The 26694-nt window shown below is 38.7% G+C and overlaps 1 protein-coding gene across 1 annotated transcript in view; it reads right to left on the bottom strand.

Moving 5' to 3' along the window:
* MALT1 (MALT1 paracaspase) overlaps window positions 1-26694 on the bottom strand; it is an 86488-nt gene that overhangs the window by 21632 nt on the left and 38162 nt on the right. Inside the window, exons 5-10 of the mRNA XM_011949579.1 lie at window positions 25769-25947; window positions 25255-25351; window positions 24382-24414; window positions 20936-20962; window positions 18786-18818; window positions 10377-10580 (exon numbers count right to left, since the gene is read on the bottom strand). Coding sequence (XP_011804969.1) covers window positions 10377-10580; window positions 18786-18818; window positions 20936-20962; window positions 24382-24414; window positions 25255-25351; window positions 25769-25947 — 573 coding nt within the window. The remainder of the gene's footprint in view (window positions 1-10376; window positions 10581-18785; window positions 18819-20935; window positions 20963-24381; window positions 24415-25254; window positions 25352-25768; window positions 25948-26694) is intronic.

The raw sequence follows: 26694 nt of genomic DNA, 5'->3' as shown, positions 1-26694 counted from the left end.
TACCTCCGTTGAAAATGCAGAAATCACCGGTCTTCTGTGTCACTCGCACTGGGAGTTGGAGACTGGAGCTGTTCCTATTCGGCCATCTTGCTCCGCCCCCCAAAATTTGCATTTTAAGACAGTATCAAAATGCTGTCTGAAGTATATCCTAATTTATAAAAGTAATATATTTGTAACCAATAGTATAATATAAAATACAATTTTATTTTATGATATATAAAAAAGAACGCAGCTAGGATTTCTCTCCTGACTCATTTGTCTCCTCCATGAAGCTAGGAGTTCTGTTAGGGCAGAGATAGTCTTACATTTATTTATTTGTGTATTCCTGGCATACAGCAGGAGCTTAGTAAGTATTTAACAGATGAACAAACACACACAATTCAGATGAACAGCACCTGCAATATGAAGTTAAGAAACTCCGCAGGTATTACCATAAACATTAGTTAAGGGTTATTAAAATATAAAGGTAGTTTTATAATCAGAGATGGGAAATCTGATTTCACAGATTACTATTTTTTTCTTTTTGCTATGAGATACGAGTATCAATCTTCCATCTAGAGTCTTTTGAATTAATAATCTAAAATTTGCAATAGTTTTAGGACTCAATAGATGAATCATATTTCCTTACTGAGAAATGATACTATAAAAACTAACACAACAGGCCGGGCACGGTGGCTCAAGCCTGTAATCCCAGCACTTTGGGAGGCCGAGATGGGCGGATCACGAGGTCAGGAGATCGAGACCATCCTGGCTAACATGGTGAAACCCCGTCTCTACTAAAAAATACAAAAAACTAGCCAGGCAAGGTGGCGGGCGCCTGTAGTCCCAGCTACTCGGGAGGCTGAGGCAGGAGAATGGCGTGAACCCAGGAGGCGGAGCTTGCAGTGAGCTGAGATCCGGCCACTGCACTCCAGCCTGGGCAACAGAGCGAGACTCCGTCTCAAAAAAAAAAAAAAAATACAAAAAACTAGCCAGGCAAGGTGGCGGGCCCCTGTAGTCCCAGCTACTCGGGAGGCTGAGGCAGGAGAATGGCGTGAACCCAGGAGGCGGAGCTTGCAGTGAGCTGAGATCCGGCCACTGCACTCCAGCCTGGGCGACAGAGCGAGACTCCGTCTCAAAAAAAAAAAAAAAAAAAAAACTAGCCAGGCAAGGTGGCGGGCCCCTGTAGTCCCAGCTACTCGGGAGGCTGAGGCAGAGCCAGTGGCATAAACCCAGGCATAAACCCAGGAGGCAGAGCTTGCAGTGAGCTGAGATCCGGCCACTGCACTCCAGCCCGGGCAACCGAGCGAGACTCCGTCTCAAAAAAAAAAAAAAAAAAAAAAAAACAAAAAAACTAACACAGTGAACTCAATGTTTTCTTGAAAAGAATTTTGTTTTGGCTGTAAAAAACAACAAAAATATCAGTCTGAACTTCTTCATAAAAATACTGGACAAAACACTTTTGAAGATATCCTCCCCTCTGCTTGCAATTTCTGGAGCCCACTAATTTTGCTCTCTCAATATTCTGGATTTAATTACTTCTTTACACGGTATTTTAAAGCAAACAGTAAAAGCCATTTAGACAGGGAACCCAAAATAGCTAATCCATTGTAATTATGGCCCCGACTCCTAGCAGAGAATGTGGCTTTGAGAGTTAAAGACAATTTGCTGCATGTGGTCCTACAGGACAAAATCCACGCTGTCTGTTTTTTTTGAATTTCTATTAAAATGAGAAATATGGTTCTTTCAAATACAACATTTCAGCCAAAATGAGAAAATAGATACAGCCATTTATCAAGTGTGGGTTCCAGCTGATGTGTGCACTACAAGTTATCACATAGGCACTGAGAGATGAAAAAGAAGGACGAAGACAAAGTTCCTAACCTCTAAGCAGGAGACCGGGAGATTCATGTATGGAGATTCACACATGTTTATGTTATCAAGCAACAATGAAAGTCATCATATAATTAAATGCCATAAATCATGTTAGTGGGACAACCACCACATATGTATAAAATGAATAAAGTACAGAGAGGATTATCATCAGTATGCAGTGAAACAACAGGGGATGGTCTTAAGAGAGGGAATGGGTAGAAATTTGGAAAGGCAGAGAGAGAGCAAGGATAGAAATAAACACGGATAGGACCTGGAATGAAAGCTAAGAGAAGAGACTAGCCTGGCAAAAAACTAAATTACTGTTGTGAATGAAAATAAGAGAGCACACATAGGGAATTTTAAAAAGGAGTGCACAGATAGGGTTTCAAAAATAATGACCAAAATAATGGATTTAATTCAATAAACGACAAAGATCAGGTAAGTCAAAAGACAACCCACACAACAGGAGAAAATATTTGCAAATCATTTATCTGATAAGGACAGCTTGTATCCAGAATAAAGAACTCTTCCACTCATCAGTAAAAAGACTAATGACGGCCGGGCGCAGTGGCTCACACCTGTAATCCCTGCACTTTGGGAGGCCAAGGCGGGTGGATCACCTGAGGTCATGAGTTCAAGACCAGCCTGGCCAACATGGTGAAACCCCATTTCTACTAAAAATACAAAAACCCAGCCAAGTGTGGTGATGGGAGCCTGTAATCCCAGCTACTCAGGAGGCTAAGGCAGGAGAATCGCTTGAACCCAGGAGGCGGAGGTTGCAGTGAGCTGAGATCGTGCCACTGTATTCCAGCCTGGGCAACAGAGCAAGACTCCTATAAAAAAAAAAAAAAAAAAAAAAGACTAATGACTTGATTTAAAAATAGGCAAAGATCTGATGCTTCTCCCAAGAGGATGTATGAGTGGCAAATATGCACATGAAAAGATGCTCAACATCATTAGCCACTAGTGAAATGCAAATCCAAGTCATTTCACACTCACCAGGATGGCTACAATAAAAAAGACAAGAACAAGTGTTGGCAAGGATGCAGAGAAATTGGAACCGTCATTCATTTCTGGTGGCAGAAATGTAAAATGGTGTAAGAACTTTGGAAACAGTTTCGCAGTTCCTCAAAAAGTTAAATATAGATAACCATATGACCCAGGAATTTCGCTCCCAGGTACATACCGAAGAGAAATGGAGACTATGTTCACATAAGAATGTGTACACAAATGCTCATAGCAGTATTATTCATAACGTCCAAAAATGTCCATGAGATGATAAATGATAAACAAAATATAGTATATAATGGAATATTATCTACCCCTAAAATAATGAAGTTCTAGTACATGCTGCAATATGAATGAACTTTGAAAACATTATATGAAGTGAAAGAAGGCAGACATAAAAGGCCACATATTGGGTGATTCCATTTATATGAAATGTCTAGAACAGGCAAATCCAGAGAAACAGAAAATAGATTTGTGGTTGCCAGGGGCTGGGGTAAGGAGGAATGGGAGTGACTGTTGATGGATACAGGGTGTCTTTTTGGGATGATGGAAATGTTCTGAAGTTAGGTAGTAGTGACTGATGCCCCACCTTTGTGAAGATACTGAAATCACTGAATTATACACTTTAAAAAGAGTACAACTTATACTCCTCTATCAAGTATTCAAAACGTAACTCTATTTTCCATCAGTCTCATTACAGCTTCAAGAGCAAGACAAACTTCTTTTTAACCTCCACAACTTTGCTCAAGTTACTCTATCTCCTTTCTATCTACCCAAACCATAACCAGTCCTCAAGGGTTATTTCCAAAGTTCAGAATCCTTTGCAAGTTACTACCTGGTAACTGGGGTTTGTGGCTTTCTAACACACTTCAAATTTTCCCTACCTTGAAATGCTGTAGCAGCACTTTCTGACAATCACATACAGGCTTTTCCTGACATTGTATAGTCCTATGTCTACTTAGTTTTTCTGATAAGAAATCATAATGACACTAATCTTTTACATTTGCACACTCTGAGTAGCTCTTATCCGAAATGTTTGGGACCAGGATTGTTTTGGATTTGGGGTTTTCAGATTAGAGATACTCAACCTGTATAATATTTTCTTGGTTTTCAAAGGACTTTCATACACACAATCTAATTTTAATCCATATAACAGCTTTAAATGATTTATATCCTTATTTTATAGATGAGAAAATTAAATTACAAAGATTAAATGATTTGCTTAAAATCACCGAGTTGATGTATGTTTTGACTCCATAGATAGTGTTTTTTCTCATTGTATTAAAGGACAATAATTTTCTTTTTTTGAGATGGAGTTTCACTCTTGTTGCCCAGGCTGGAGTGCAATGGTGCGATTTCAGCTTACTGCAAACCTCCCGGGTTCAAGTGATTCTCCTGCCTCAGCCTCCCGAGTAGCTGGGATTACAGGCATACACCACCACGCCTGGCTAATTTTATATTTTTAATAGAGACAGGGTTTCTCCATGTTGGTCAGGCTGGTCTCAAATTCCAGACCTCAGGTGATCTGCCTGCCTCAGCCTCTCAAAGTGTTGGGATTACAGGCATGAGCCACTGTGCCTGGCCTGGGACTATAATTTTCTTAAGAGGACAGATCATGATCTGTATTCACTATTATTTCCCTCAGCACATAGCATACTCCTTCATCTGGACTGTGGATGTAACAAAAATAACTCAGCAAATACTTACTGAATTGCATTAAATTAACAATGCAAACCAATCAAGACAGTGTCACATCTGGAGTTCTCTTTTCAAGGGTCTTTTAGTAGAAATGGTACCATTTCAACAACTGGTATTACTTAGAGACAACTGACAGCAGGCCTAGGTGCTGCCTCCCTCATGTCAGGTAGTATGTCTGGCTCCAGCAAGACTTGACTGGGGTGAAGATACAACTCTGAGGGAAGGCTTAGCTTCCATTCATACAGGGAAAAGCTGAATGTTGTTCTGTTACATTAATGCCACATGCCCAGCCCTGCAACTGCTGAATGAAATTAAGGCACTTAACACCAACATATTTTTTTTCTTTCCCAAAATGTCTTATGAAAAGTGTAACTATTCTGTATCAAAGTCTGCAACCAAATTATATTGAGGGGAATTAAGCACTTTTGTGTAAAATGAACTAGTCCAAATCATTTTTTAAAAAAATTTATTTATTTATTTATTTGAGACAGGGTCTTGCCCTGTTGCCCATACCGGAGTGCAGCAGTGCGATCATGGCTTACTGTAGCTTCGACCTCACAGGCTCCAGCTATCCTCCCACCTCAGCCTCCCAAGTAGCTGGGACCACAGGCATGTGCCATCATGCCTGGCTAATTTTTAAATTTTTTGTAGAGATGAGGTCTCACTATATTGTCCAGGCTGGTCTTGAACCCCTGGGCTCAAACAATCCTCCCACCTTCGCTTCCCAGACTGTTAGGATTATAGGCGTGAGCCACTGTGCGTGGCCCAAATCACTGTTGTTGTTGTTTTAAATTCCATCTCTAGTACTGCGTATTTATTTAATTAACTATCCTATTACTCAAGGATAGAGAAGAAAATATGTGTTTTTTTTACAAATGTCAAAAAACTTACTATACTTAGAAATATAGTTCTGTAAATTAGATCTTTAGGGAATTTTATTTCTTGGGAGGATGATTCAAGAACACAGTCATGGATATTTATTTTTGCCTACAGAGAAAATAATCATTTAAATGAAAAACTTTTCCACTCAACTGAATATGCACTCCACATAGCACGTGAGTGGCCGATAAGCACAACAACCGCCACCCCAGCAGGCTTACACGGCACTTACTATGTGCCAGGCACGGTTCCAAGAAAGGTCACTACTTATATTGCCTCACACAGTCCTCATAACAAGTAGGTAATATTAACATCCCTCTTTCACAGATGGGAAAACTGAGACATGAAGAGGTTTAAAAGCTCACCCAAACTGAAATGCCTAGTAAGTGGCAGAACCAAAATACGGATGCTGGCCAGCCTCGCTACTGTCCTATATAATACTGTCTATAATCTACTGCTGGCTTTTTAGTGAACTTGACTCTCAGACAATGTAAAATGTCAGTGCATTGTTTTTTCACTGTTTTACTACAATATAGCTTCAAACCCTCCGACTTTTTTTTCTCAAAAAAAACCTTAGGCAGGCTGGGGCACGGTGGCTCATGCCCGTAATCCCAGCATTTTGGGAGGCCAAGGTGGGTGGATCCTGAGGTCAGGAGATGGAGCAAGACCATCCTGGCTAACACAGTGAAAGCCCGTCTCTACTACAAACACAAAAAATTAGGCAGGTGTTGGTGGCACGTGCCTGTAATTACAGCCACTCAGGGGGCTGAGCCAGGAGAATTGCTTGAACCTAGGAGGCGGAGCTTGCAGTGAGTCGAGATCGCGCCACAGCAAGCCTGGGCGACTCTCTGGTACAGAGCGAGACTCTGTACCAGAAAACTAAACAAACAAAAAAACCACAAAAAACCTTAAAAACCTAAAAAAAAAGAACCCCCCAAAAACCTTAGGCAGACCCTTAATACACAGAAACTGATTAAAGCTGGGTTTCTCTCATTGAAGCCTGAAGTAGAATGCTACCTAGTCCAAATCACCAATCTAAAGATGAAAAAGTGCTTTAATGTCTTTAATCAATTGACAGGAAATGACAATAATAATGCGTACAATGTTTTGAGCACTTTTAGTGTGCCAGGCACAGGGATAATTATTTTGTCTTATCCTGTGAACCTCATTAATTTAGTTCTATCCATTTTGTAGATTCCTTTTGGCTTAGAAAAGTTAAAGAAACACAGTCACACAGCTAGTTAGCAGAAAGTCAAAGCTTCGAACCCAGGCTAACTACACTAAGGCCCACTGCTTAACCACTGAGCTACATGAACTGAACAGCTGCTCTGCTGCAGGCCAAATAACACTTTTGCGCCATATTCTGACTAGACTCCTTTACCGTTCTTCTACACGAAAGCACAGCTAAGCTGCAGCAAGTGATGAAAACAGAAAGGCTATGTGGAGACAGATCTCAGGCCAAAGGGTTACTTTTTATCCTGGCCATCTAGACAACATAAATCTTTCTCCTTATTTATACTTAAGGACATGTAGTGTAAGTCAGTAATTTCTGATTTGGGTTCCTGTTTTTTATGTTTATATATGTTTAAAACTGAATTATCATCTGTTCTGTTATAACTTTTATTTCTTCTACAAACCTGCACGCAATATAATATATAATGTAAAAGGGCATGAACTTGAGTTCCTCTGTTCTCCGTATCTAGCTGTTCATGCTGAAATTCCGGTGACTCTGCCTTCCATCTTCCCCCACAGCCCTCAAGCACTGAGTCCCCTGGTAATACCAACTAGCAGTAAAGGCACAGTCCAAAAGAAAAACTAAAGGTTTCTTTATGATATGCCCTAAACCCTCAAGCCTCTACCACACTTACATTTAGTGTAGATGTGTCTGATGTTTGGAATATTCACAATACTTCAAAATATAATGCAGCCACCCTGTTAAGACATGAATCAGTAGGATTTAAAAGTTTTCTAGCTTTCTTAAGCTGACATTCTGCTTTAACATGCCTCTTTATTTTGTACTACAAGATGATGTTTTTATATTGGGGCAAAGCTTCAGCCTAAACAGCAATCTTGTCACAATTTTTAATATTTCTGATTCTCTACTTCACAGGGGCAACTCAAGGATTTGTTTTTGTTATTTTGAGATGGAGTCTCACTTTGTTGCCCAAGCTGGAGTGCAGTGGCATGATCTTGGCTCAGTGCAACCTCCCCCTACTGGGTTCAAGCGATTCTCCTGCCTCAGTTTCCCAAGTAGCTGGGATTACAGGTGCCCACCATCCTGCTGGGCTAATTTTTGTACTTTTAGTAGAGATGGGATTTCACCATGTTGGTCAGGCTGGTCTCAAACTCCTGACCTCAGGTGATCTGCTGCCCGCCTTGGCCTTCCAAAGTGCTGGGATTACAGGTGTGAGCCACCATGCCCTGGCCACAGGATTTGTTTTTAAAGTCAAAAAAAGGGCCTAAAAGCCAAGGTGAAAATATCAATAAGAAATGAGAATAAACAACCTAGGCAGTAATTCTTCATATAATTCCCTCTATCTTTAAATACTTCACCAATACAGAAACCTAAACTGATTAATTTTTTTTCCTTACAGCTCATCACTTCTAGTGAAGCTTGGGAAGCCTTTTCCTTTTTACGCCACGTAGGCACCTTAAAAGCTGAGATCAATTGTATAATATAAAAACAAACAACACCCCTGATGCCAGATTGAAAATACAGGTTAAGTATCCTTTATCTGAAAGACTTGGGACCAGAAATGTTTCAGATTTTGGAATATTTACATACACATAATGAGGTTATCTTGGGGATGCCACCCAAGTCTAAACACGAAACTCATTTATGTTCTTCTTTTCTTTTATTTTTTGAGACCAAGATTCCAAGTCTCATTCTGTCGCCTAGGCTGGAGTACAGTGGTGTGATCTTGGGTCACTGCAACCTCGGCCTCCTGGGTTCAAGCAATACTTGTGTCTCAGCCTCTTGAGTGGCTGGGATTACAGGCATGTACCACCATGCCCAGCTAATTTTTGTGTTTTTATTTTATGTTTTTGAGACGGAGTCTCGCTCTATCACCCAGGCTGAAGTGCAGTGGCGTGATCTCGGCTTACTACAACCTTCACCTCCCGGGTTTAAACCATTCTCCTGTCTCAACCTCCCGAGTAGCTGGGATTACAGGTGATCGCCACCATACATTTTTAGTAGAGACGGGGTTTCACCATGTTGGACAGGCTGCTCTCGAACTCCTGACCTCAGGTGATCTGCCCACCTTGGCCTCCCAAAGTGCTGGGATTACAGGCGTAAGCCACTGCATCTGGTCCAATTTTTGTTTCAATAGAGACGGGGTTTCGCCATGTTGCCCAGGCTGGTCTCCAACTCCTGGGCTTAAGTGATCCACCCACCTCAGCCTCCCAAAGTGCTGAGATTACAGGCATAAGCCACCTCGCCCAGCCTCATTTATGTTTCATATATATCTTATACACATAGCCTGAAGGTAATTTTATACAATATTTTAAATAATTTTGTGCATGATACAAAGTTTTAACTTTGACACCTCACGACATAAGGTGTAAAATTTTCTACTTGTGGCATCATGTTGGCACTCAAAAAGTTTTAGACTTTGGATTTTTAGATGAGGAATGCTCAGCCTGTATAAGCCAATTACCAAGGTGGCATATTTGCACTGTATATTCTTTCAGATTTTCATGAGAAAAAACGGATGGATTCGCCCATTAGTCATCACTCCATAAGACGTAGAAGTAAAGTTGTATTAACACATCAGCATAATAGCTGAAATCTCACATTTTTACCTTGTGAGATTTTTTTGAGGTGTTTACCTTGTTAACTTCATTTGTCTTTCTCTAAATCTTCATTATTTAGAGAAAGAAACTCATTTAAGTAAGATTTTAAGACTTTCCCCATCCCTTATACAACAGTGTGGTAAATCTTGAAAAAAAAAAAAAAAAGACAGCTTTTGTTTCATTAAAAATTCTACTTTGAGAACCATTAAAAATTCTAACCAAACTTGCCTTATCAATCTAATTACAAATAATAAGAGTAAATTCAGAAATTATTAAAATAAAATAACTGGAAAGATACAGGAGCCAAACTGGTACTTTTTGTTTATCATTGTATGCCTAACAACAGGCCTGGAAATGTCACTTCCCTGGCAATCTGATGTTATTGCACAATGTCATAGAAGCACAATCCTGCAAAACACAGTTCAGATGAGCTCAACAGCTGGCCTTCCCATATTGAAAGAAATAAATCACCAAATAAATGACTTGCTACTGATAGCACATTCTGTCTCTTTTGAAATTCTTTACCATATATGCAGTGTTAACATATTTAGGTGAAAGAATGGGAAAAAAAAATTAAACATTTACTGTTAGAATTTTTGTAGAGGTACATTTCTAAGCATATCTGTATAGAACTTTAATTTACAAATTGCTTTTATAGGCCCCATCCACCAACATTTCCTTGTTAAAATCTAGTTCCCACTAAAAGACTAGAAACTACCATGTAATAGTTAGGAAAAGGAAACATACAAAATATACATTCTACTAGAACCTTTTATGCTATCCCCCCAAAGAAAACCCCACATACTGTAGTATTTTACACATATGAATGTGAATTTTGCTGTGTGGTCATCAAGTTTTACTATACTGTGGCTCTATCAATAAAAAAAAAAAAATCACAAAAGACAGGTAAGAATTCTAATAAGAACAGTATGTTTTGACAAAACAAGAAACATGGAAGTAAAGACATGAAGCTAATTAGTTATTCAGATGGAATGAAGATCAAATGCATCATCTTAATAAGAAAAATAAAACTCTTCCATTCAACAACATGCTTACCTTATCTGATTTTCAACTCTTAACCTAACTGGTATAATGAAAAGAATAATGGATAATTGTAAAAACAAACATTATAAATACCTTACCATATACTCCCTTGTCTAAAAGGAGTAAAAACTCATCCACAGCATTACGCATCTCATATTCAGTAAGATCCAACAGTGAAACAACTTTGAAGTCCAGCTGTCTCAGTAAGTTAGTCAACTCGTACACATCCACCAAAGGAGCTTTGAGCTTGGGGTGCTCACGGTAATTCATATTTCCTATCAAAAGAGCAACCTTGTCCTTTGCTTTGAAAAAAAAAATAAAGGGGGTGTTTAAAAGAAGATATAAAGATTAAAACAAAACCTATGGAAATGGTATTATAATAAAAAAGTATGCTTTAAGACTGCATTATTTCATTTCAAATAAGATTTCATTATTATTTAATTTCATTTTAATTTTTTTTTTTTTTTTGAGGCGGAGTCTTGCTCTGCCGCCCAGGCTGGAGTGCAGTGGCCGGATCTCAGCTCACTGCAAGCTCCGCCTCCCGGGTTCACGCCATTCTCCTGCCTCAGCCTCCCGAGTAGCTGGGACTACAGGCGCCCACCACCTCGCCCGGCTAGTTTTTTGTATTTTTAGTAGAGACGGGATTTCACCATGTTAGCCAGGATGGTCTCGATCTCCTGACCTCGTGATCCGCCCGTCTCGGCCTCCCAAAGTGCTGGGATTACAGGCTTGAGCCACTGCGCCCGGCCCTAATTTCATTTTAGAACTATTTATATAGCAGATCAACATTCTCTGAGGAACACAGATGCTAAAAACATCAAACTGAAATGAAACATGTTTACACTTTTGAGGGCCAGGCAAAGGATATTTATTAGCTGCATATAAAGCATAATAGTAATTAATATTAAAGTTTACTTTTATTAAATTACAACAAAAGGGATATAATATTCAACTAGACTTTTGGAGCAAATTTAAACAAGGAATATTTGAAATTGGGTTCCCATCAAATTGGGTTCTGTTTTGCTGAGAATGGAAGAGGCTAAAATCAAGATAAATAACTAAAAAAGGGACAGGAAGAATTCACATTAGAGTGAATGAAGAGAAATACCAAAGAGAGAACTTCATGAGTACTGTATTCTCGGTTTCTGCAGTAGCCATGTGGATGTACTACTGCCTCTTCTCAGCATCTTTTAAAAATACTCCTCATTTGACTCAACTTCAGGGGTATGTGAAGATTTTGTCTATGAGTACCTTAAAAGTTCATTTTTTGAAATTAGTGCACTGAGACTTTGCTCAAAGATAATATATTCTGATAGAAACAGTTTTTTTGTTCGTAAAAGAATGTATATCTATGCCTATATGTAGCAGCTAGCTTAACCAGGTGTGCAGCCCACCTAAAACAGTGTAGAAGGCTGGCCAGTTCTTATGAGGTCTTCAACACGGTACCTTTCTTTGATAGCCTGGAATGGCGTCAATGGTTAAAAACTCAAGACCCGCTGGTATCAAAGGGAGGAAAAAAAATAAAATTAAAAAAAATAACAAACCAAAACCTCAAGACCATCCCGTGACAATAAGAGCCTGTGATGGCTCTTTCTTGAGGGCTGACAGTGGGGCGTGTGCAGCACCTGTCATGGTAGCAGCAGTGATAGAAATGCCAGGGAGCAGAGAGACAAGGTGACAAGAGTACCTGCAGCACCAGCCAACTGGCTGAAGAGCTGCCTGGGCAGAACTGCAGGCCACCCACCTCTGACGCAGGCCAGGACTTGGTAACCAACCCTGTTTATTTGTAAGTTATTATGAATACTACTCTTATGAAGTTGAAACAGGCATGAATAATCACATTGCTGACTTGATGGCTACAATATGTAATTTCAGATGTTTCAAATCATTGAGAGGATTATTTTACCAAAAATCTGCTGAAATTGCTTTTCTTTCCATAGAACACTTAAACCTAGTGTTAAAACTGGCATCAACTTAAAATAATGTGACTCTCTCAAAGGATAAAAAACTCGACTTTGTGAAAAGCCTCCGTAACTTTACATCATGTCATCTTTATTCTGTATGTACATGTTCAGAGATTTCTAGCAAACGGCCCAATCTTATGAATATATATAACAGTGAAATGATACTTAAGCCACATTATTAATTCAATGAAAAAGCTGAGAACACTCAGCATGGATTTCAATAGGAGGCAGCATAAAACTTAACATCACTTGTATTTCCTTTTGTTTTTGAGATGGAGTTTCGCTCCTGTTGCCCAGGCTGGAGGTGGAGTGCAATGGCACGATCTCGGCTCACTGCAACCTTCTGCCTCCCAGGTTCAAGCAATTCTCCTGGCTCAGCCTCCCAAGTAGCTGGGATTATAGGCATGTGCCACCACGCCTGGCTAATTTTGTATTTTTAGTAGAGATGGGGTTTCTCCACGTTGGTCAGGGTGGTCTCAAACTCCTGACCTCAGGTGATCTGCCTACCTTGGCCTTCCAAAGTGCTGGGATTACAGGTGTGAGCCACCACGCCTGGCCTTGCACTTCCTTTTCAAAATTTATTTTAAAATAAGCTAGTATTCTTACACTAAAGTACCCACTATAGCAAGACTGTTAGCTGGCTAATCCACAGCACATTTTTTGTGAGTCCATCAATGCTATTAGAATCCAGATCCAACCTCAACACAGTGACAGACTTCGATTAATCTTCTTCTAAAGTGAGGGGAAATGCGAGAACGCATTGTCTCTGGTTTACATCATTATAGCCCAAATCATAAGTTTACAGCAAGAGGTTAAAAAGTTACTGGGGTAGTAAAATGCTTGTAAATCATTCCATTTTTCCATGGAATACTATCATTTAATTATATACATCATAGATTTTTATTGGTAGAAATCAATTATAAGTATATAATAAAAGGAAATCACTGGGTCTTTAGGGAAATACAATTAACTGTCAAATGAAGCATCATGGGATGTTTTTGCTGCTATCAAATCTTTATTCACTGGTTTTGTTATCTCTTTGGGAAAGAAACACTTGGTACAGTTTACAGAATGCACAGGCTCAACAGTGTGAGAACTACAGGTCTTAAAATGTATGTATTGATAATTGTCTATAACACTTCTAAAATTTTTCCCCAATGATAATTTTTAATAGCTAGTTTCTAAGATGTCTTAGAGCATTTCCTTGACTTTAATGGTGAAAAAGATGGTGGGTAAGTAAATCTTACCTGTCCAATCTACTTGTAAAACAGTTCCTGGGTGACAGGTGAACTGGGGTGATCGGAAGATGGAGAAGCAGTAGAAAGGGAGAGGAAGAAAGACACGACAGAGAAACGAACAATAAAACTTGAATTTGAGGAGGTAAGACTGAGGAATAAAGAAAACTTCAAGATGGCAACTATAAAGCAATTTATAATGGTCTTCAAGTGATAACATAAATGAAGGAGTTTTTCTGTAGAAAAACATTTACTGTAAGAGCTATCCACAACTTCTTGAACACAAACCATTTATTGGAAAAGTGAAACAAAAATGCCACTGGATTCAGCAAAAGAATAATGAAGCCACTTCAGAAAGACATTTTAACTCATGATTCTAAACAGCTTCCAAAGTTTAATGTAATATATTCTTTAAAAACTGGTGTTATATCGTTAGTCCCATGTCTAATAATTTTAATTATTATGTTACTTATCTAAAATGAGTTAATATTCAGAAGCACCTAGAAAAGGAGCTGGCATATAGTAAATGCTATTAAGTATTTGTTTAAAAATCTCATGTATTAAATCTTTTAGTGACTCTCCATGTCCTACAAAATAAAGTCCCAGTTTGATGGTGTGGGTGAGGAACAGGCAGCTCAGTATCGCTGAAGGTAGAGGACTAGGGAAGGAGTGGCTGGGGATTAGACTGGTCATGTAGTTTGGCATTCAAGGCCATTTGCATTCTAGTCCATGCCTATCTTTCCAGCTGTGGTAGCAGGTGGCCCCCAGCAAACCACAGTATCCTTGCCCTTGTGTAGTACAGTCACCCCACCTGTGAATCTGGGCTGTATCATGACTTTCTTTGAGCAACACGATATGTGACTCTGCCAGTTCAGGGTCTAAGCCTTAAGAAGCTCTGAGAGTTTCCACTTTGGGGATCCAGCCACGACATAAAGAAAACAGCTACATGGAGAGACCACTCAGGGAGGGAGAAGGAACCGAGGGAAAGAGGGAGAGGGAAAGGAAGAGAAAGAAGTTGGGGGGTGGGAAGAGGAGGGGAGGACAGAGAGAGACAGACAAGGAGACGGAGAGACAGAGTGAGAGGAAGAGAAAGAGAGAGAGAGAGGGAGGGAGATTTTTCAGTCTTCACAGTCTTTCAGCAACCCCCATTAAGGTGCCAGGTATGTAAGCGAAGCCATCTTGAATGTTGCAGTCCCAGCCTCATCTGACTGCAACTGCATGAGAGACCCCAAGAAAGACCAGCAGAACCACCTGCTAAACCCAGTCCAACCCAGAGAACCATGAGATAATAAAACTGATGCAGTTCTTAAGCTAGTAAATTTTGCAATGTTATTCAGCAATAAATAACTACATTACCAGTATAGCCTCCAGTCACCCCTTCCCTGGTTTCCTACCTTCCAACAATACTGAACTACTTGTTCCTCACCCACACCATCTACTTCGTGCCTCCATCCTCACCATGTCTTCACCCTTTTTTCCTTCTCCTTCATTTCTGAATGAACTCTCATCCCATATATTTTCATTTTATCCCCTTGAGAGCTCCCAATTCATCCTTGAAAGTTCTCACCTTGGCTTTGCCTCTTAGGATAAAGCCTTCTCTAACTCTCCTAAACTAATCTGATCACCATCTTCTATGAACAATTTCTAGATTCTTTACATATTTCTACTAGGCATGTATCATGTACTATATTATTCATTTAATGTCTGTCTCCTAATAGTATCCCAAAGCCTTGAATTCACAAACCAAGGCTTGTTCTCTTGTTTCATTAAGCAGCGGTTCCCAACCTTTCTGGCACCAGGGACCAGTTCTGTGGAAGACAATTTTTCCATGGACGGTGTCAGGGGAGGGGTGGTTTTGAGATGAAATTGTTCCATCTCAGATCATCAGGCATTAGATTCTCCTAAGGAGTGCGCAATAGAGTTCACACTCCTATGAGAATCAAATGCCGCTGCTGATCTGACAGGAGGCAGAGCTCAGACGGTAATGCTTGCTCACTTGCCTCCTGTTGTGTGTCTCAGTTCCTAACAGGCCACGGACCGGTTCTGGTCCACAGCCTGGGGATGGGGGACGCCTGTCATAAAGCACAGATGAAACATTAGATAAATGTTTGGTGAACTTCCATGATAGAAGTTGACTTGATATTCCATTCATCTGATTTTTATTTATTTTTTTTTGAGATGGAGTCTGGCTCTGTTGCCCAGGCTGGAGTGCAGTGGCTGGTTCTCAGCTCACTGCAAGCTCCGCCTCCCGGGTTTACGCCATTCTCCTGCCTCAGCCTCCCGAGTAGCTGGGACTACAGGCACCCGCCACCTCGCCCGGCTAGTTTTTTGTATTTTTTAGTGAGATGGGGTTTTCACCGTGTTAGCCAGGATGGTCTTGATCTCCTGACCTCGTGATCCGCCCGTCTCGGCCTCCCAAAGTGCTGGGATTACAGGCTTGAGCCACCGCGCCCGGCCCATCTTATTCTTTCAATTGGGACATGTTTGAGAAAGAATACCTGGCATAATGGAGCTAACAGAGGCTATGGAATGAGAGACAGCTGGGTTTGAATCCTGTCTCAATCACTAAATTGTATAATCCTGAGCAAGTTTTACTAAACACAGTTTTAAATTTTCATCTACTAAAAATGAGGGAAAATAACTACATCTCAGGGTTAAATTATACATTTCACTAGGTGAAAACACTTAGTTTGTTAGGATTACTACTAAATGCATACTTGTGATTAAACGATCTTCAACAACTAACCCAGTTACATCTGGATCTTGTCATTTTGTGTACCTAAGACATATGTATGCTCCTCACTATGGAATATGATGGCCATGCCTTTGTTCAGAACACTATGTTAATAGGTACTTCTTAATCAGCAAGGTCTGTCTGGAGATCTAAAGAAAAGACCATAGAGCTGGAATACATGAAAACTTACCACTATGAATGAAACATAGCAGGTTTTTTTTTTTTTTTGAGACAGTCTCACTCTGTCGCCCAGGCTGGAGTGCAGTGGCATGATCTCCACTCACTGCAACCTCCGCCTCCCAGGTTCAAGTGATTCTCCTGCCTCAGCTTCCCAAGTAGCTGGAACTACAGGCATGTGCCACCACATCCAGCTAATTTTTTTTTTCTATTTTTAGTAAAGTCGGGGTTTCACCATGTTGGTCAGGCTGGTCTGGAGCTCCTGACCTCAGGTGGTCCCCCTGCCCTGGTCTCCCAAAATGCTGGGATTACAGGCGTGAGCCACTGCGACTGGCCCTCATAGCAGGTTTTCTTAAGGTGGTAATTCACAGTCCCTTATCCTTATCAACATCAAACACTTTCACCTTCACTGCCTCCTGATTCCATGATCATGGCTTGGACTTTGCGTCAACCTGAGCTGCTCCACCTCTGAAATCGAAAATAATGTATTTCCTCTCTGTAATCAAAACAACTTCCTATTCTTTTAACAGTTTTGCCATCTACTACTTACTCTACTTCTCTTCTAAGTTGGTGAACTTTAAAAATCTCCTGACTCCTTCATTTTCTCCCAGTTTAGTAACTTTTTGAAGGCTTTTTTTTTTTTTTTTTTGAGACAGCGTCTCACTCTGTCACCCAGGTTGGAGTGTAGTGGCGTGATTTCGGCTCATTGCAACCTCCGCCTCCTGGGTTCAAGTGATTCTCATGACTCAGCCTCCCGAGTAGCTGGGATTACAGGTATGTACCACCACGCCCAGATCACCTTCTCTATTTTAAAGTTGAGTTCTGCTACTGAAAAATCACACAACTGATCTGAACCATTATAAATTCTTAATTTTTAAAAGTCTTAGTTGGACTCTCAATACACATTCACTTGTAGATCAGACTTATCAGACCTTGCTTCCATATTCTTTAGCCTCTAAGCCTCTGCCACAGCGTAAGATCTATATTCAGCCTTACTTTACTCTTTTCCCTCAATCTTTTTTTTTTTTTTTTGAGGCAGAGTTTCACTCTTGTTGCCCAGGCTGGAGTGCAATTGCATGATCTTAGCTTACCACAACCTCTGCCTCCTAGGTTCAAGAGATTCTCCTGCCTCAGCCTCCCACATAGCTGGGATTACAGGCATGCGCCACCACGCCCAGCATCTGTATTTTTAATGGAGACAGGGTTTCTCCATGTTGGTTAGGCTGATCTCGATCTCCTGACCCTCAGGTGATCCTGCTGCCTTGGCCTCCCAAAGTGCTGGGACTACAGGCGTGAGCCACCAGGCCCGGCCTTTTCCTCAATCTTTTAAGCATATGACTATGCCTAATTACCTAGAAACAAAAAACTAACTAAAAATGTCCTCAACTTCCCAATAAATCTGTTCACCAATCTCTCCTTCTTTTTAATCTCAACAGAGGTTTCAACATTCTGATTAAAGCCAATTTCTCGTTTTCACCTGGGCCCAAATCCCTATCATCTCTTCTAGGAACTTGCTCTATAAATTGTCCTCTCTTTGATGGATCACTCTAATCTACACAGTCTCAGCAGATACTTCCTTTCCAAATGTAAATATCCTCACATTTTCCCCTCTACCAAAACACTCTGAATATATGCCCTATCTAGTTAATTTCAAATCACCCTTTCTTTCCAATAAATTAATATGTACTGTCTTCATTTGTACACTTCTGAATCTTTTTCCACTATTTTCTACATTGTATCCATGTTTAAATTCCCAGCATAACTCAGTAACTGACACATATTAGGCACTTTCAACATTCCACTCAAAGCCACCAATCACATCTTCAGTAGCTGAATCTAATGGACAAATTTTAGACATATTTTATCTGGCTTCTGCCAGAATCAAGATGTTACCTATTTTTATCATCTTTAAATGTTAATCTGCTAAACTTTTCTCCCTTACATTTTCTTGTCCCAGGCATTCTTTACATGCAACTGTTCATTTACATTTTATCCTACATTATTTTCTCTTCCCACTGGAGATGACAGAGGGGCAAACGCTAAAGCTACTGCAGCCCTTGTGATTTCTATCCCTTACCAAGAGACAGCACTAACCACTTCCTCCCCTATGCTAACTATGCAGCATGTACATGTTTCTTTTTGTACGCACATCTGTTTGCATGTTGTGAGAAACACACAAATCACTCCACAGAAGGTGACCTGACCCTAGACACTGAATTTGTAATCATTTTTAAGCCTCCTCTTCTAAACCTTCTTTCACAGATACAAAAAATAAAACATTTGGTCCCAATGTTATTCACATATTTCTTTAAAAAAGCAAATTAAAATGTCTTAAATTCCTTCTGGAGTTATACACAATAATTATACTTTGATCATGCATTTTAAAGCTCTACTCACCCAAAGGCTGGTCAGTTGTTTGTTCTTTATTATCTACACAAAGATAAAAAAGCAAAACATATAAGATGCTGTTGTCCATGGTGTATTTCCAGAGTTAAAGATACAGGAAAAGTATAAAACATCAGCAACATCATTTACAGAATATAGTTTCTAATCTTCAGATTTTTAATAAAAACACTCTTGAATGGAAAAAACTGATGGTGGTGTTCACAATAAGAAGTAGCAGTAGTTACCATTTCCTGATGCCACAGCTGGCACCGTTCTACATGCTTTATATATAACAGATCTAATGAAACCTCACTCTACCCTATCTATATTAAACCCATTATATAGATAACGAAATTAAGGCAGAGAGAGATTAAAGTCACTCGTCCAAAGTGATTAAGCTAGTAAGTAGCAAATCTGGATACTAACTGATGGAGTCTCCTTCAGGATTCTACGCTTTCACTCTCTACTATACGTAAACTAAATCCCTCCCTGTGCCTGGAGCACCATGTAGGGAAACATGTAGTTGATCAATTGTGTGTCCACTACTGTCGAGAGATAACTTTGTACTATTGGTAAAATAAATGCCACTGAAGCCTATTAAAAGTTTTCTCTGTACAACATTCTTCTTTTAAACCTAAATTTTTGGTACTCCCTGAATTGTGGGAAATAAGAAAAAACCCAAAGGGTCAGGAAAATTTTAGAATCTTAGTCGTGGCTATTTACAAAAGTTTTTCTGAAATAGTTTTTCTTTTTTTTTTTTTGAGACGGAGTCTGGTTCTGTCGTCCAGGCTGGAGTGCAGTGGCCGGATCTCAGCTCACTGTAAGCTCCGCCTCCCGGGTTTACGCCATTCTCCTGCCTCAGCCTCCGGAGTAGCTGGGACTACAGGCGCCCGCCACCGCGCCCGGTTAGTTTTTTGTATTTTTTAGTAGAGACGGGGTTTCACCGTGTTAGCCAGGATGGTCTCGATCTCCTGACCTTGTGATCCGCCCGTCTCGGCCTCCCAAAGTGCTGGGATCACAGGCTTGAGCCACCGCGCCCAGCCTGAAATAGTTTTTCATAACGATCATTAAAGAAAAGCAAGAACTAACAGACTAATTTAGGAAAGGGGATTCTATTCAGACCAAGAGAAACAATTACTAGGATGGTTTTTGACAGTTCAAGACCTACTTGAAGCAGGTCTCACTGAGGCTTTGTGTGAATTTGAGGTTACTACAGCAAGGAGAATGATGCACACATAATGGGGACTTTCTGCTGTGTCTAATTTGCTTATATACAGTCAGCACAGCCCAATGGCATTCACAATAATAGCTGTTTGCTAATGCAATATGAATATGACACTAAGCAAACTAGTAATGATGCTAAAATAGTAAGAAATAAGCAGAGAAGTAATAGGGCTTTCTACAAATATTAAATGACATAACCACCTTCTTAATCTACTCGTGAAAAGTTTTATTTTCAGATCTATTCACAGGTTCCATCATTGTCTTTCAGAAAGCCTACACTGTGTTGATATCCTGTGTCTTCATGTAGTTCTCACTGCTGATATGCCTTTTATCTCAGTTGAAGGCTTAACTTGTTAGAAATCTGTTCTAATTAAAATTAGCCTACAGAGTTCTGCATACTCTTGACAACTGTCACTCACTAAGAAATGGTCACTGACCAACCCACCTGTATGGTGCCAATGATCCCCATAAACACACTTCTTACTCCAGATATAGGCACCCACCCAACTAGTCCAAATACACTGTATGACTGAGGAACCGAAAAAAAGCTCCCAGGGGTCTGATCAGTTCAGAAATGTTACCCCTGTCACTCTGTCAAACACTGCTTCCTGCTTTCAGATTAAAGATCATGTACTTCCCCCATTAACTTCCTTGTTATGATATAAGGAGTAACACACAATGATAAAAAATACATTGAGGTTTTATGTTACCTCAAACACTTTTTTTCTACCCTTACAGTTTTACAACCTAAAATATTTTTAATGTATCACTTGCATAAAATTGTACTTCATGTAGTTAATTTCAACCTTAAATTATATTATTTAAATAAAGAGAAAAAAGTTACTAGTATTACTATAGCAAAAGAGTACCTATGGTATCTTTACTGCATTCAACAATTTAAAAATCTAAAACTAAAGTTTTATGTTTATATTACTCACCAGGATGACCAAGATTATTTAATTCATCTAAAACAAAATAAGAGAAAACAGACTAAGTAATCTAAATGCCAGTTTAGCATAAATAGTAAAACTAATCAAAGTAGCTTTGAGCCAGTGAATCATGCAATAGTGTTTTATCAGTTTACAACTTTTCAAATTAAATGAAGAAGCCATGCAAATACTGAATAGCAAAGAATAGTGAATATTGCTGTGCTTATCATTTAGGACTTCTAAGCTATCAATGTTTTCATTAAGTGACAAAAACTAGGCTCCTTCATAATTTATTCATAGTTTTAGATATTCTGGCCAATTAAAACCTGTAATCTCAAATGATCTTTAAGTCAACTTTTAATTTTAGAACATTTTAAGGTTTACAGTACTGTGAAGGTAGTGCAGAGAGAGTTCCTATATACCCCATACCTAATTTCTCTATTATTAACATCTTTCTTATTTTTTTTGAGAAGGAGTCTTGCTCTGTCGCCTAGGAGGCTGGAGTGCAGTGGCGCGATCTCGGCTCACTGCAGGCTCCGCCTCCCAGGTTCACGCCATTCTCCTGGCTCAGCCTCCGAAGTAGCTGGGACTACAGGCGCTACTTTTTTGTATTTTTTTTTTTTAGTAGAGACGGGGTTTCACCGTGTTAGCCAGGATGGTCTCGATCTCCTGACCTCGTGATCCGCCCGTCTCGGCCTCCCAAAGTGCTGGGATTACAGGCTTGAGCCACTGCGCCCGGCCTATTATTAACATCTTATGTTAGCATAGTGCATTTGTCACGTCTTATGCTAGAATAGTATATTTGTCACAACTAATGAATCATTAATAGTCTTTTTTGCTCAGGGACTCCATTCAGGATCTCACATTACAACTGCTTGTGTCTCCTTAGGCTTGTATCTTCTTGGTTGTGACACTTGCTCAGGTGTTCCTTGTTTGTGATTACAGTGACAGTTTTGAGGAGTAACTGTCAGGTATTTTGCAGAATGTCACTCAACTGAGATTTGATGTTTTTCTCATGGTTAGATTCATAGTTTCTCAAGGTGTAAGGTGTTTTTGGGGAGAAACAGTGGTTTCAGAAGTAACCTGTACCCCCATGGGACATCTTATCATGGCCAATGGATAGGTAAAATAAGCAATGACATTACAGCCATCTATTTTTTTCAAGTTTTATGAAGATAAAAATTAACATTAACAATAAATTACAAATGTTATATACTATTCATACTTTTTAAATGTAGAAACTTTATTCTTATATGTTACATAAAATCAGTTGAAGAAGGTCTGAGTTAGCACATGGGTTATGTGCAATTTTTTTTGCCTTCAGTATTAGGCTCAACTCATTCCCAGTTACTTAGTTACTTAGGTAGGCAGCATTATACTCTTTCACCCCTCTTCAGTGAGGCTGTATCATACATTTGCAGTACAGTTAGGTTCTTTTCTCATAGTCTCCATTCCATCTTGGGACTCCCCTCCTCTGACCTCTTAAATTATTAAAATTTGTATAAATGTATTCATCGTTAATCATATAGAATAGTTGCACTGCCCTAAAAAAATCCACCTATTCAACCCGCATCCCTCATCCTGATCAAGTACCTTCTTCTCATTTAAACATAATAATTGTACATATTTATGGGATACATATGATATTTTGACACATGCATACAATGTATAATGATCAAATCAGGGTATTTAGGATATCCATCATCTCAGACACTTATTTCTTCGTGTGGGGAACATTTCACTTCTAGCTATTTTGAAAGACATGGTAAATAGTTGTTACCTATTGTCACCCTACTGTGCTATCAAACACTAGAATTTATTCCCTCTAACTGCAGGTCTGTACCTATTAACCAACCTCTCTTCATCCACCTCCAAGCCTCTTCCCAGTCTTAATCTACTCTCTACCTTCATGAGACCGACTTTTTTAGCTCCCATATATAAGTAAGAACGTATGATATTTGTCTTTCTGTGCCTGGCTTATTTCACTCAACATAATGACTGTTCCAACCATGTGGCTGCAAATGACATAATTTCATTCCTTTTTTATGGCTGAATAGTCTGATCAAGTATCTTGAATAAAATACACAAAATGCAACAGAGGACACTATGCTCTATAGGTAAAATATATATATATATAATAAAGGACACTGTTCATATGCAATTCTCAACTTTGTGAACTTTCACTGAAAAATAATTTGGATCTAATTTTTTCATCTGAGACTTCTGGAGAAACTTCATAACTGGATTCTCATCTTTATGTGTTCTAAATAGAGTTATCTGAAAATTATTATTTAATAGTGTGCTTGCTACTGCAAAAATTATAGAGAATATTGCAGGTATAGAAGCAGCACAGCAAGGTGGTAATTCACATGCATCACCCTGGAGCCAAACAGCAGTGCTAGCTTATATTTATTCTTAGAGGTTACCAACTTTAGGAAGTCTTAAAAACCATGCAATTAGGTAAAAAGGATTAAGAGAGGAAGAGGAGTTCGATTAGGATTTCTTCACATGGCTTCCCTCAAACAGTTAACAGATCATCAAATTATAACTCCCTTACAAGAGAGAATTCTTGTTCGCAACTATACATTAGGATGAAAACAGTAATTATAGTATTTCAAAGTGATACTACAGAGACACAAAGGACAGGAAAATCAGAAAATGTAAATTTAACATTATTTCCTTACTTTACCCAAATAGAGCCTAAGCTTATGGACTAAAGAGGCAGAAATTGAAAAAAATACTTTGCCATCCACAAATCTCATTTTGAAAAACAATGTGACATCACACCAAGGAAAGATGATCCACGTTTTAATATTTACTCATTACAATTTAAGTATAATGCTTCGGCTAATTAAAAAAAATTAAGTTTATGTTGAAACAGATTTTCAGTTCCCTTTACATATTATGGTAAAGGTGACATGGTAGATTATCTAAAGTCTTGTAGCTTCAAAAAATCCTGATCAATTTTATATTAATACAGAATATTTAATATTTCATAAAACATGTTAAACAAATTTTCTCTCCTAAAACTTTTATAAAAGCTAAATTTCATTTGAGAGCATCTAATCATGGCTAAAGGACAGACAATCTAAAACAAATATCCATGATCATATAGCCACTTATCTTTTTAATAAATTTTATGTAGATAAAAATTAACATTAAAAATTAATTGCAAATTTTCACTACTCAAAAGATACAATGCAGGAACTTTGTTCTTATATGTAATATTAATAGAAAGTCAACTGAAGATTAGTTATTTTAATAGTGTGTCAATTTAATCGTGTCTGTCCATTTATAAAACTTCGAAGATTAAAATACAATATTCTTCAATCAAAATCATTTCTTACAGCTAGTATTTTTTCCATCACTGCACTCAGTAAGCTAAGAGCACTCCACCAATCCCAAGAGTAACTAGCATGCAGGAGATTTGGTTTCAAACCAAAGACTTACACTACCTTCAGTGCACTCCACTGCCTCATCTGTTCTTCCTTGTTTCAGAAAAAACAAATTTGAATATATTGTAATTCATGATCTTAAGAAGGGCGGCCGTCAAGCAAATAGAGATAAATATCATAGAGATATGTTGGCAAACCAACACATGCATCAATACCTCCTACTATGAACAATATAACTTTAAATATATTAAGCTGAAATATAACAAATTCCCAAATTATGAGGTTAATAATGGGATTGTTGATTAATAACCTTTCTTTCCTTTATATGTGTATGTTTGTTTTTAAAAATGTTTTAATAAAAATCTTTTTATTTTATTATTTTTAATTCAACCTCCCAGCCTGAAGCAATCCTCCCATCTTAGCCTCCCAAACAGCTGGTACCAGGTGCATGCGACCATGCCTAGCTAATTTATTTATCTATTGGTATTAGGGATGGAGTCGCACTATGTTGCCCAGGCTGGTCTCAAACTCCTGGGCTCAAATGAACCACCAACCTTTGGCCTCCAAAAGTGATGGGATTTTACAGGTGTGAGCTACTGCACCTGGCCAAAAATCTTTTTCCACTGAATCAACTTTTTTGTAGCTAAAGCTTTAAAGAATACATATTTTATCATAAATGTTGAAAATAAACTATAACTAAAATAATCTAAATAAAATGGCCTTTTTTCCTGATTCTTTTTGCTTTCTGTGAACCTAGATTATGCTTTCAGTATGCATTCTTTCAAATTTCAATATAAATAATATAACTTCTAATATTTAACACATCATTAAATAGTATGAGGTAAAAAGCATAATTTCCTTTGCTTAAACATTGCAGTTTATATAGCTTATATTATAGTCCACTTGTCAGAACACTGGGGAAATACTTCTTACCTATGATGATTTCTGCCTTCTTGCTATCTTGACTGTCTCGATCATTATATACATGACACCAGTAGGTTCCTTGGTGTTCCAAATCCACATAAGGCACCTGTATCAATATTAGAACATGTCAATACTTCCTCTTCAATTTTAATGGCTTGGAGAAAAAGTCATTGTGTTTTAAAAATACCCTGCAAAACATAACATCTCAGAAGGCTTTAGACATTGTTACATTAGCTCCATTCATTAGGTTAAATACCAGCAAGTAAATGTTGTAATGATTCCAACAGTGCTGAGTTTCATGCAATACTATTTGACATTTTACATATAAGCCTGAGTTGAATTCTAGCACTTTAGCAAATTTAAGAGTTAGTTAATATGAAATCATAAGGGACTTCAAATAAAAATATTGAAAACATTAAAACATCTGAAAGGATATGAGTTTTAATGTTTACCTTATATTTCAATTGTACCATTTGTTTTACATGTTAAACTCCCCCAAATGCCCCCAAAATCAACTTCCTACCATGTATAGCTTTTTGGTCTCATGTGTTAACGGTAATTCATTTTTGAACCACTGGTAGTGAGGAATAGGGCTTCCAACAGCAACACACTGTAAAACCAATGTGCTGCCTGGCATCAGCTTTTGGGAAGTTGGTTCAACACAGATTTGCAACTTGGATTCAGAGACGCCATCAACACTTCCTTAAATTAAAAGAAAAAATAAAATCTCTAGGTTAAAATTAAAAATAAAATGTTCCTATAATTAAAAAAAAAAGATGTGTCAAATTCCCCCTTCATTTGTTACAATCTTTAGTAACATTTCCCAAACTGTTTCAAAAAACTATAGCACTCATAGAAATGTTACGAGATATTCTGTGGCCAAAAGAATGCTGTGGACAAATAACTTTACAAAATTCTGGGTTAAACAAGGTTAAACACATTTCTCAATTGCAGGACTTCTCAAAGTTTTCAAAGTGCTAGTATGCATTGTTAGTTAAGGAGAGGAATATAGTTCAAGTGTCTTCCAAATGTGTTTGGCTGCAGAATCTTTTTGATGGAGGCACACAACTTATTAGTATCTTGAGTGATATTGGCATTCAACATGGAAAGCTCTATGTTCCTTCTGTTCTTTGACATACTGAAATAAGTTTTGTAACCCGCACTGAATAAATACAGATGAGTTATCACTAACATTTCTACCCCAGGCAGATATTAGAAATCATTTACTTAACACTCATTTAATACTTTTTTTTTTTTTTTTTTTGACGGTGACTCGCTCTGTCGCCAAGCTGGAATGCAGTGGCCGGATCTCAGCTCACTGCAAGCTCCGCCTCCCGGGTTTACGCCATTCTCCTGCCTTAGCCTCCTGAGTAGCTGGGACTACAGGCGCCCGCCACCTCGCCTGGCTAGTTTTTTGTATTTTTTACTGGAGACGGGGTTTCACTGTGT

Source organism: Colobus angolensis, unplaced genomic scaffold, assembly GCF_000951035.1.
Source record: "Colobus angolensis palliatus isolate OR3802 unplaced genomic scaffold, Cang.pa_1.0 Scaffold108, whole genome shotgun sequence".
Taxonomy (NCBI): domain Eukaryota; kingdom Metazoa; phylum Chordata; class Mammalia; order Primates; family Cercopithecidae; genus Colobus; species Colobus angolensis.
This window is presented reverse-complemented; position numbering and strand designations above follow the sequence as displayed.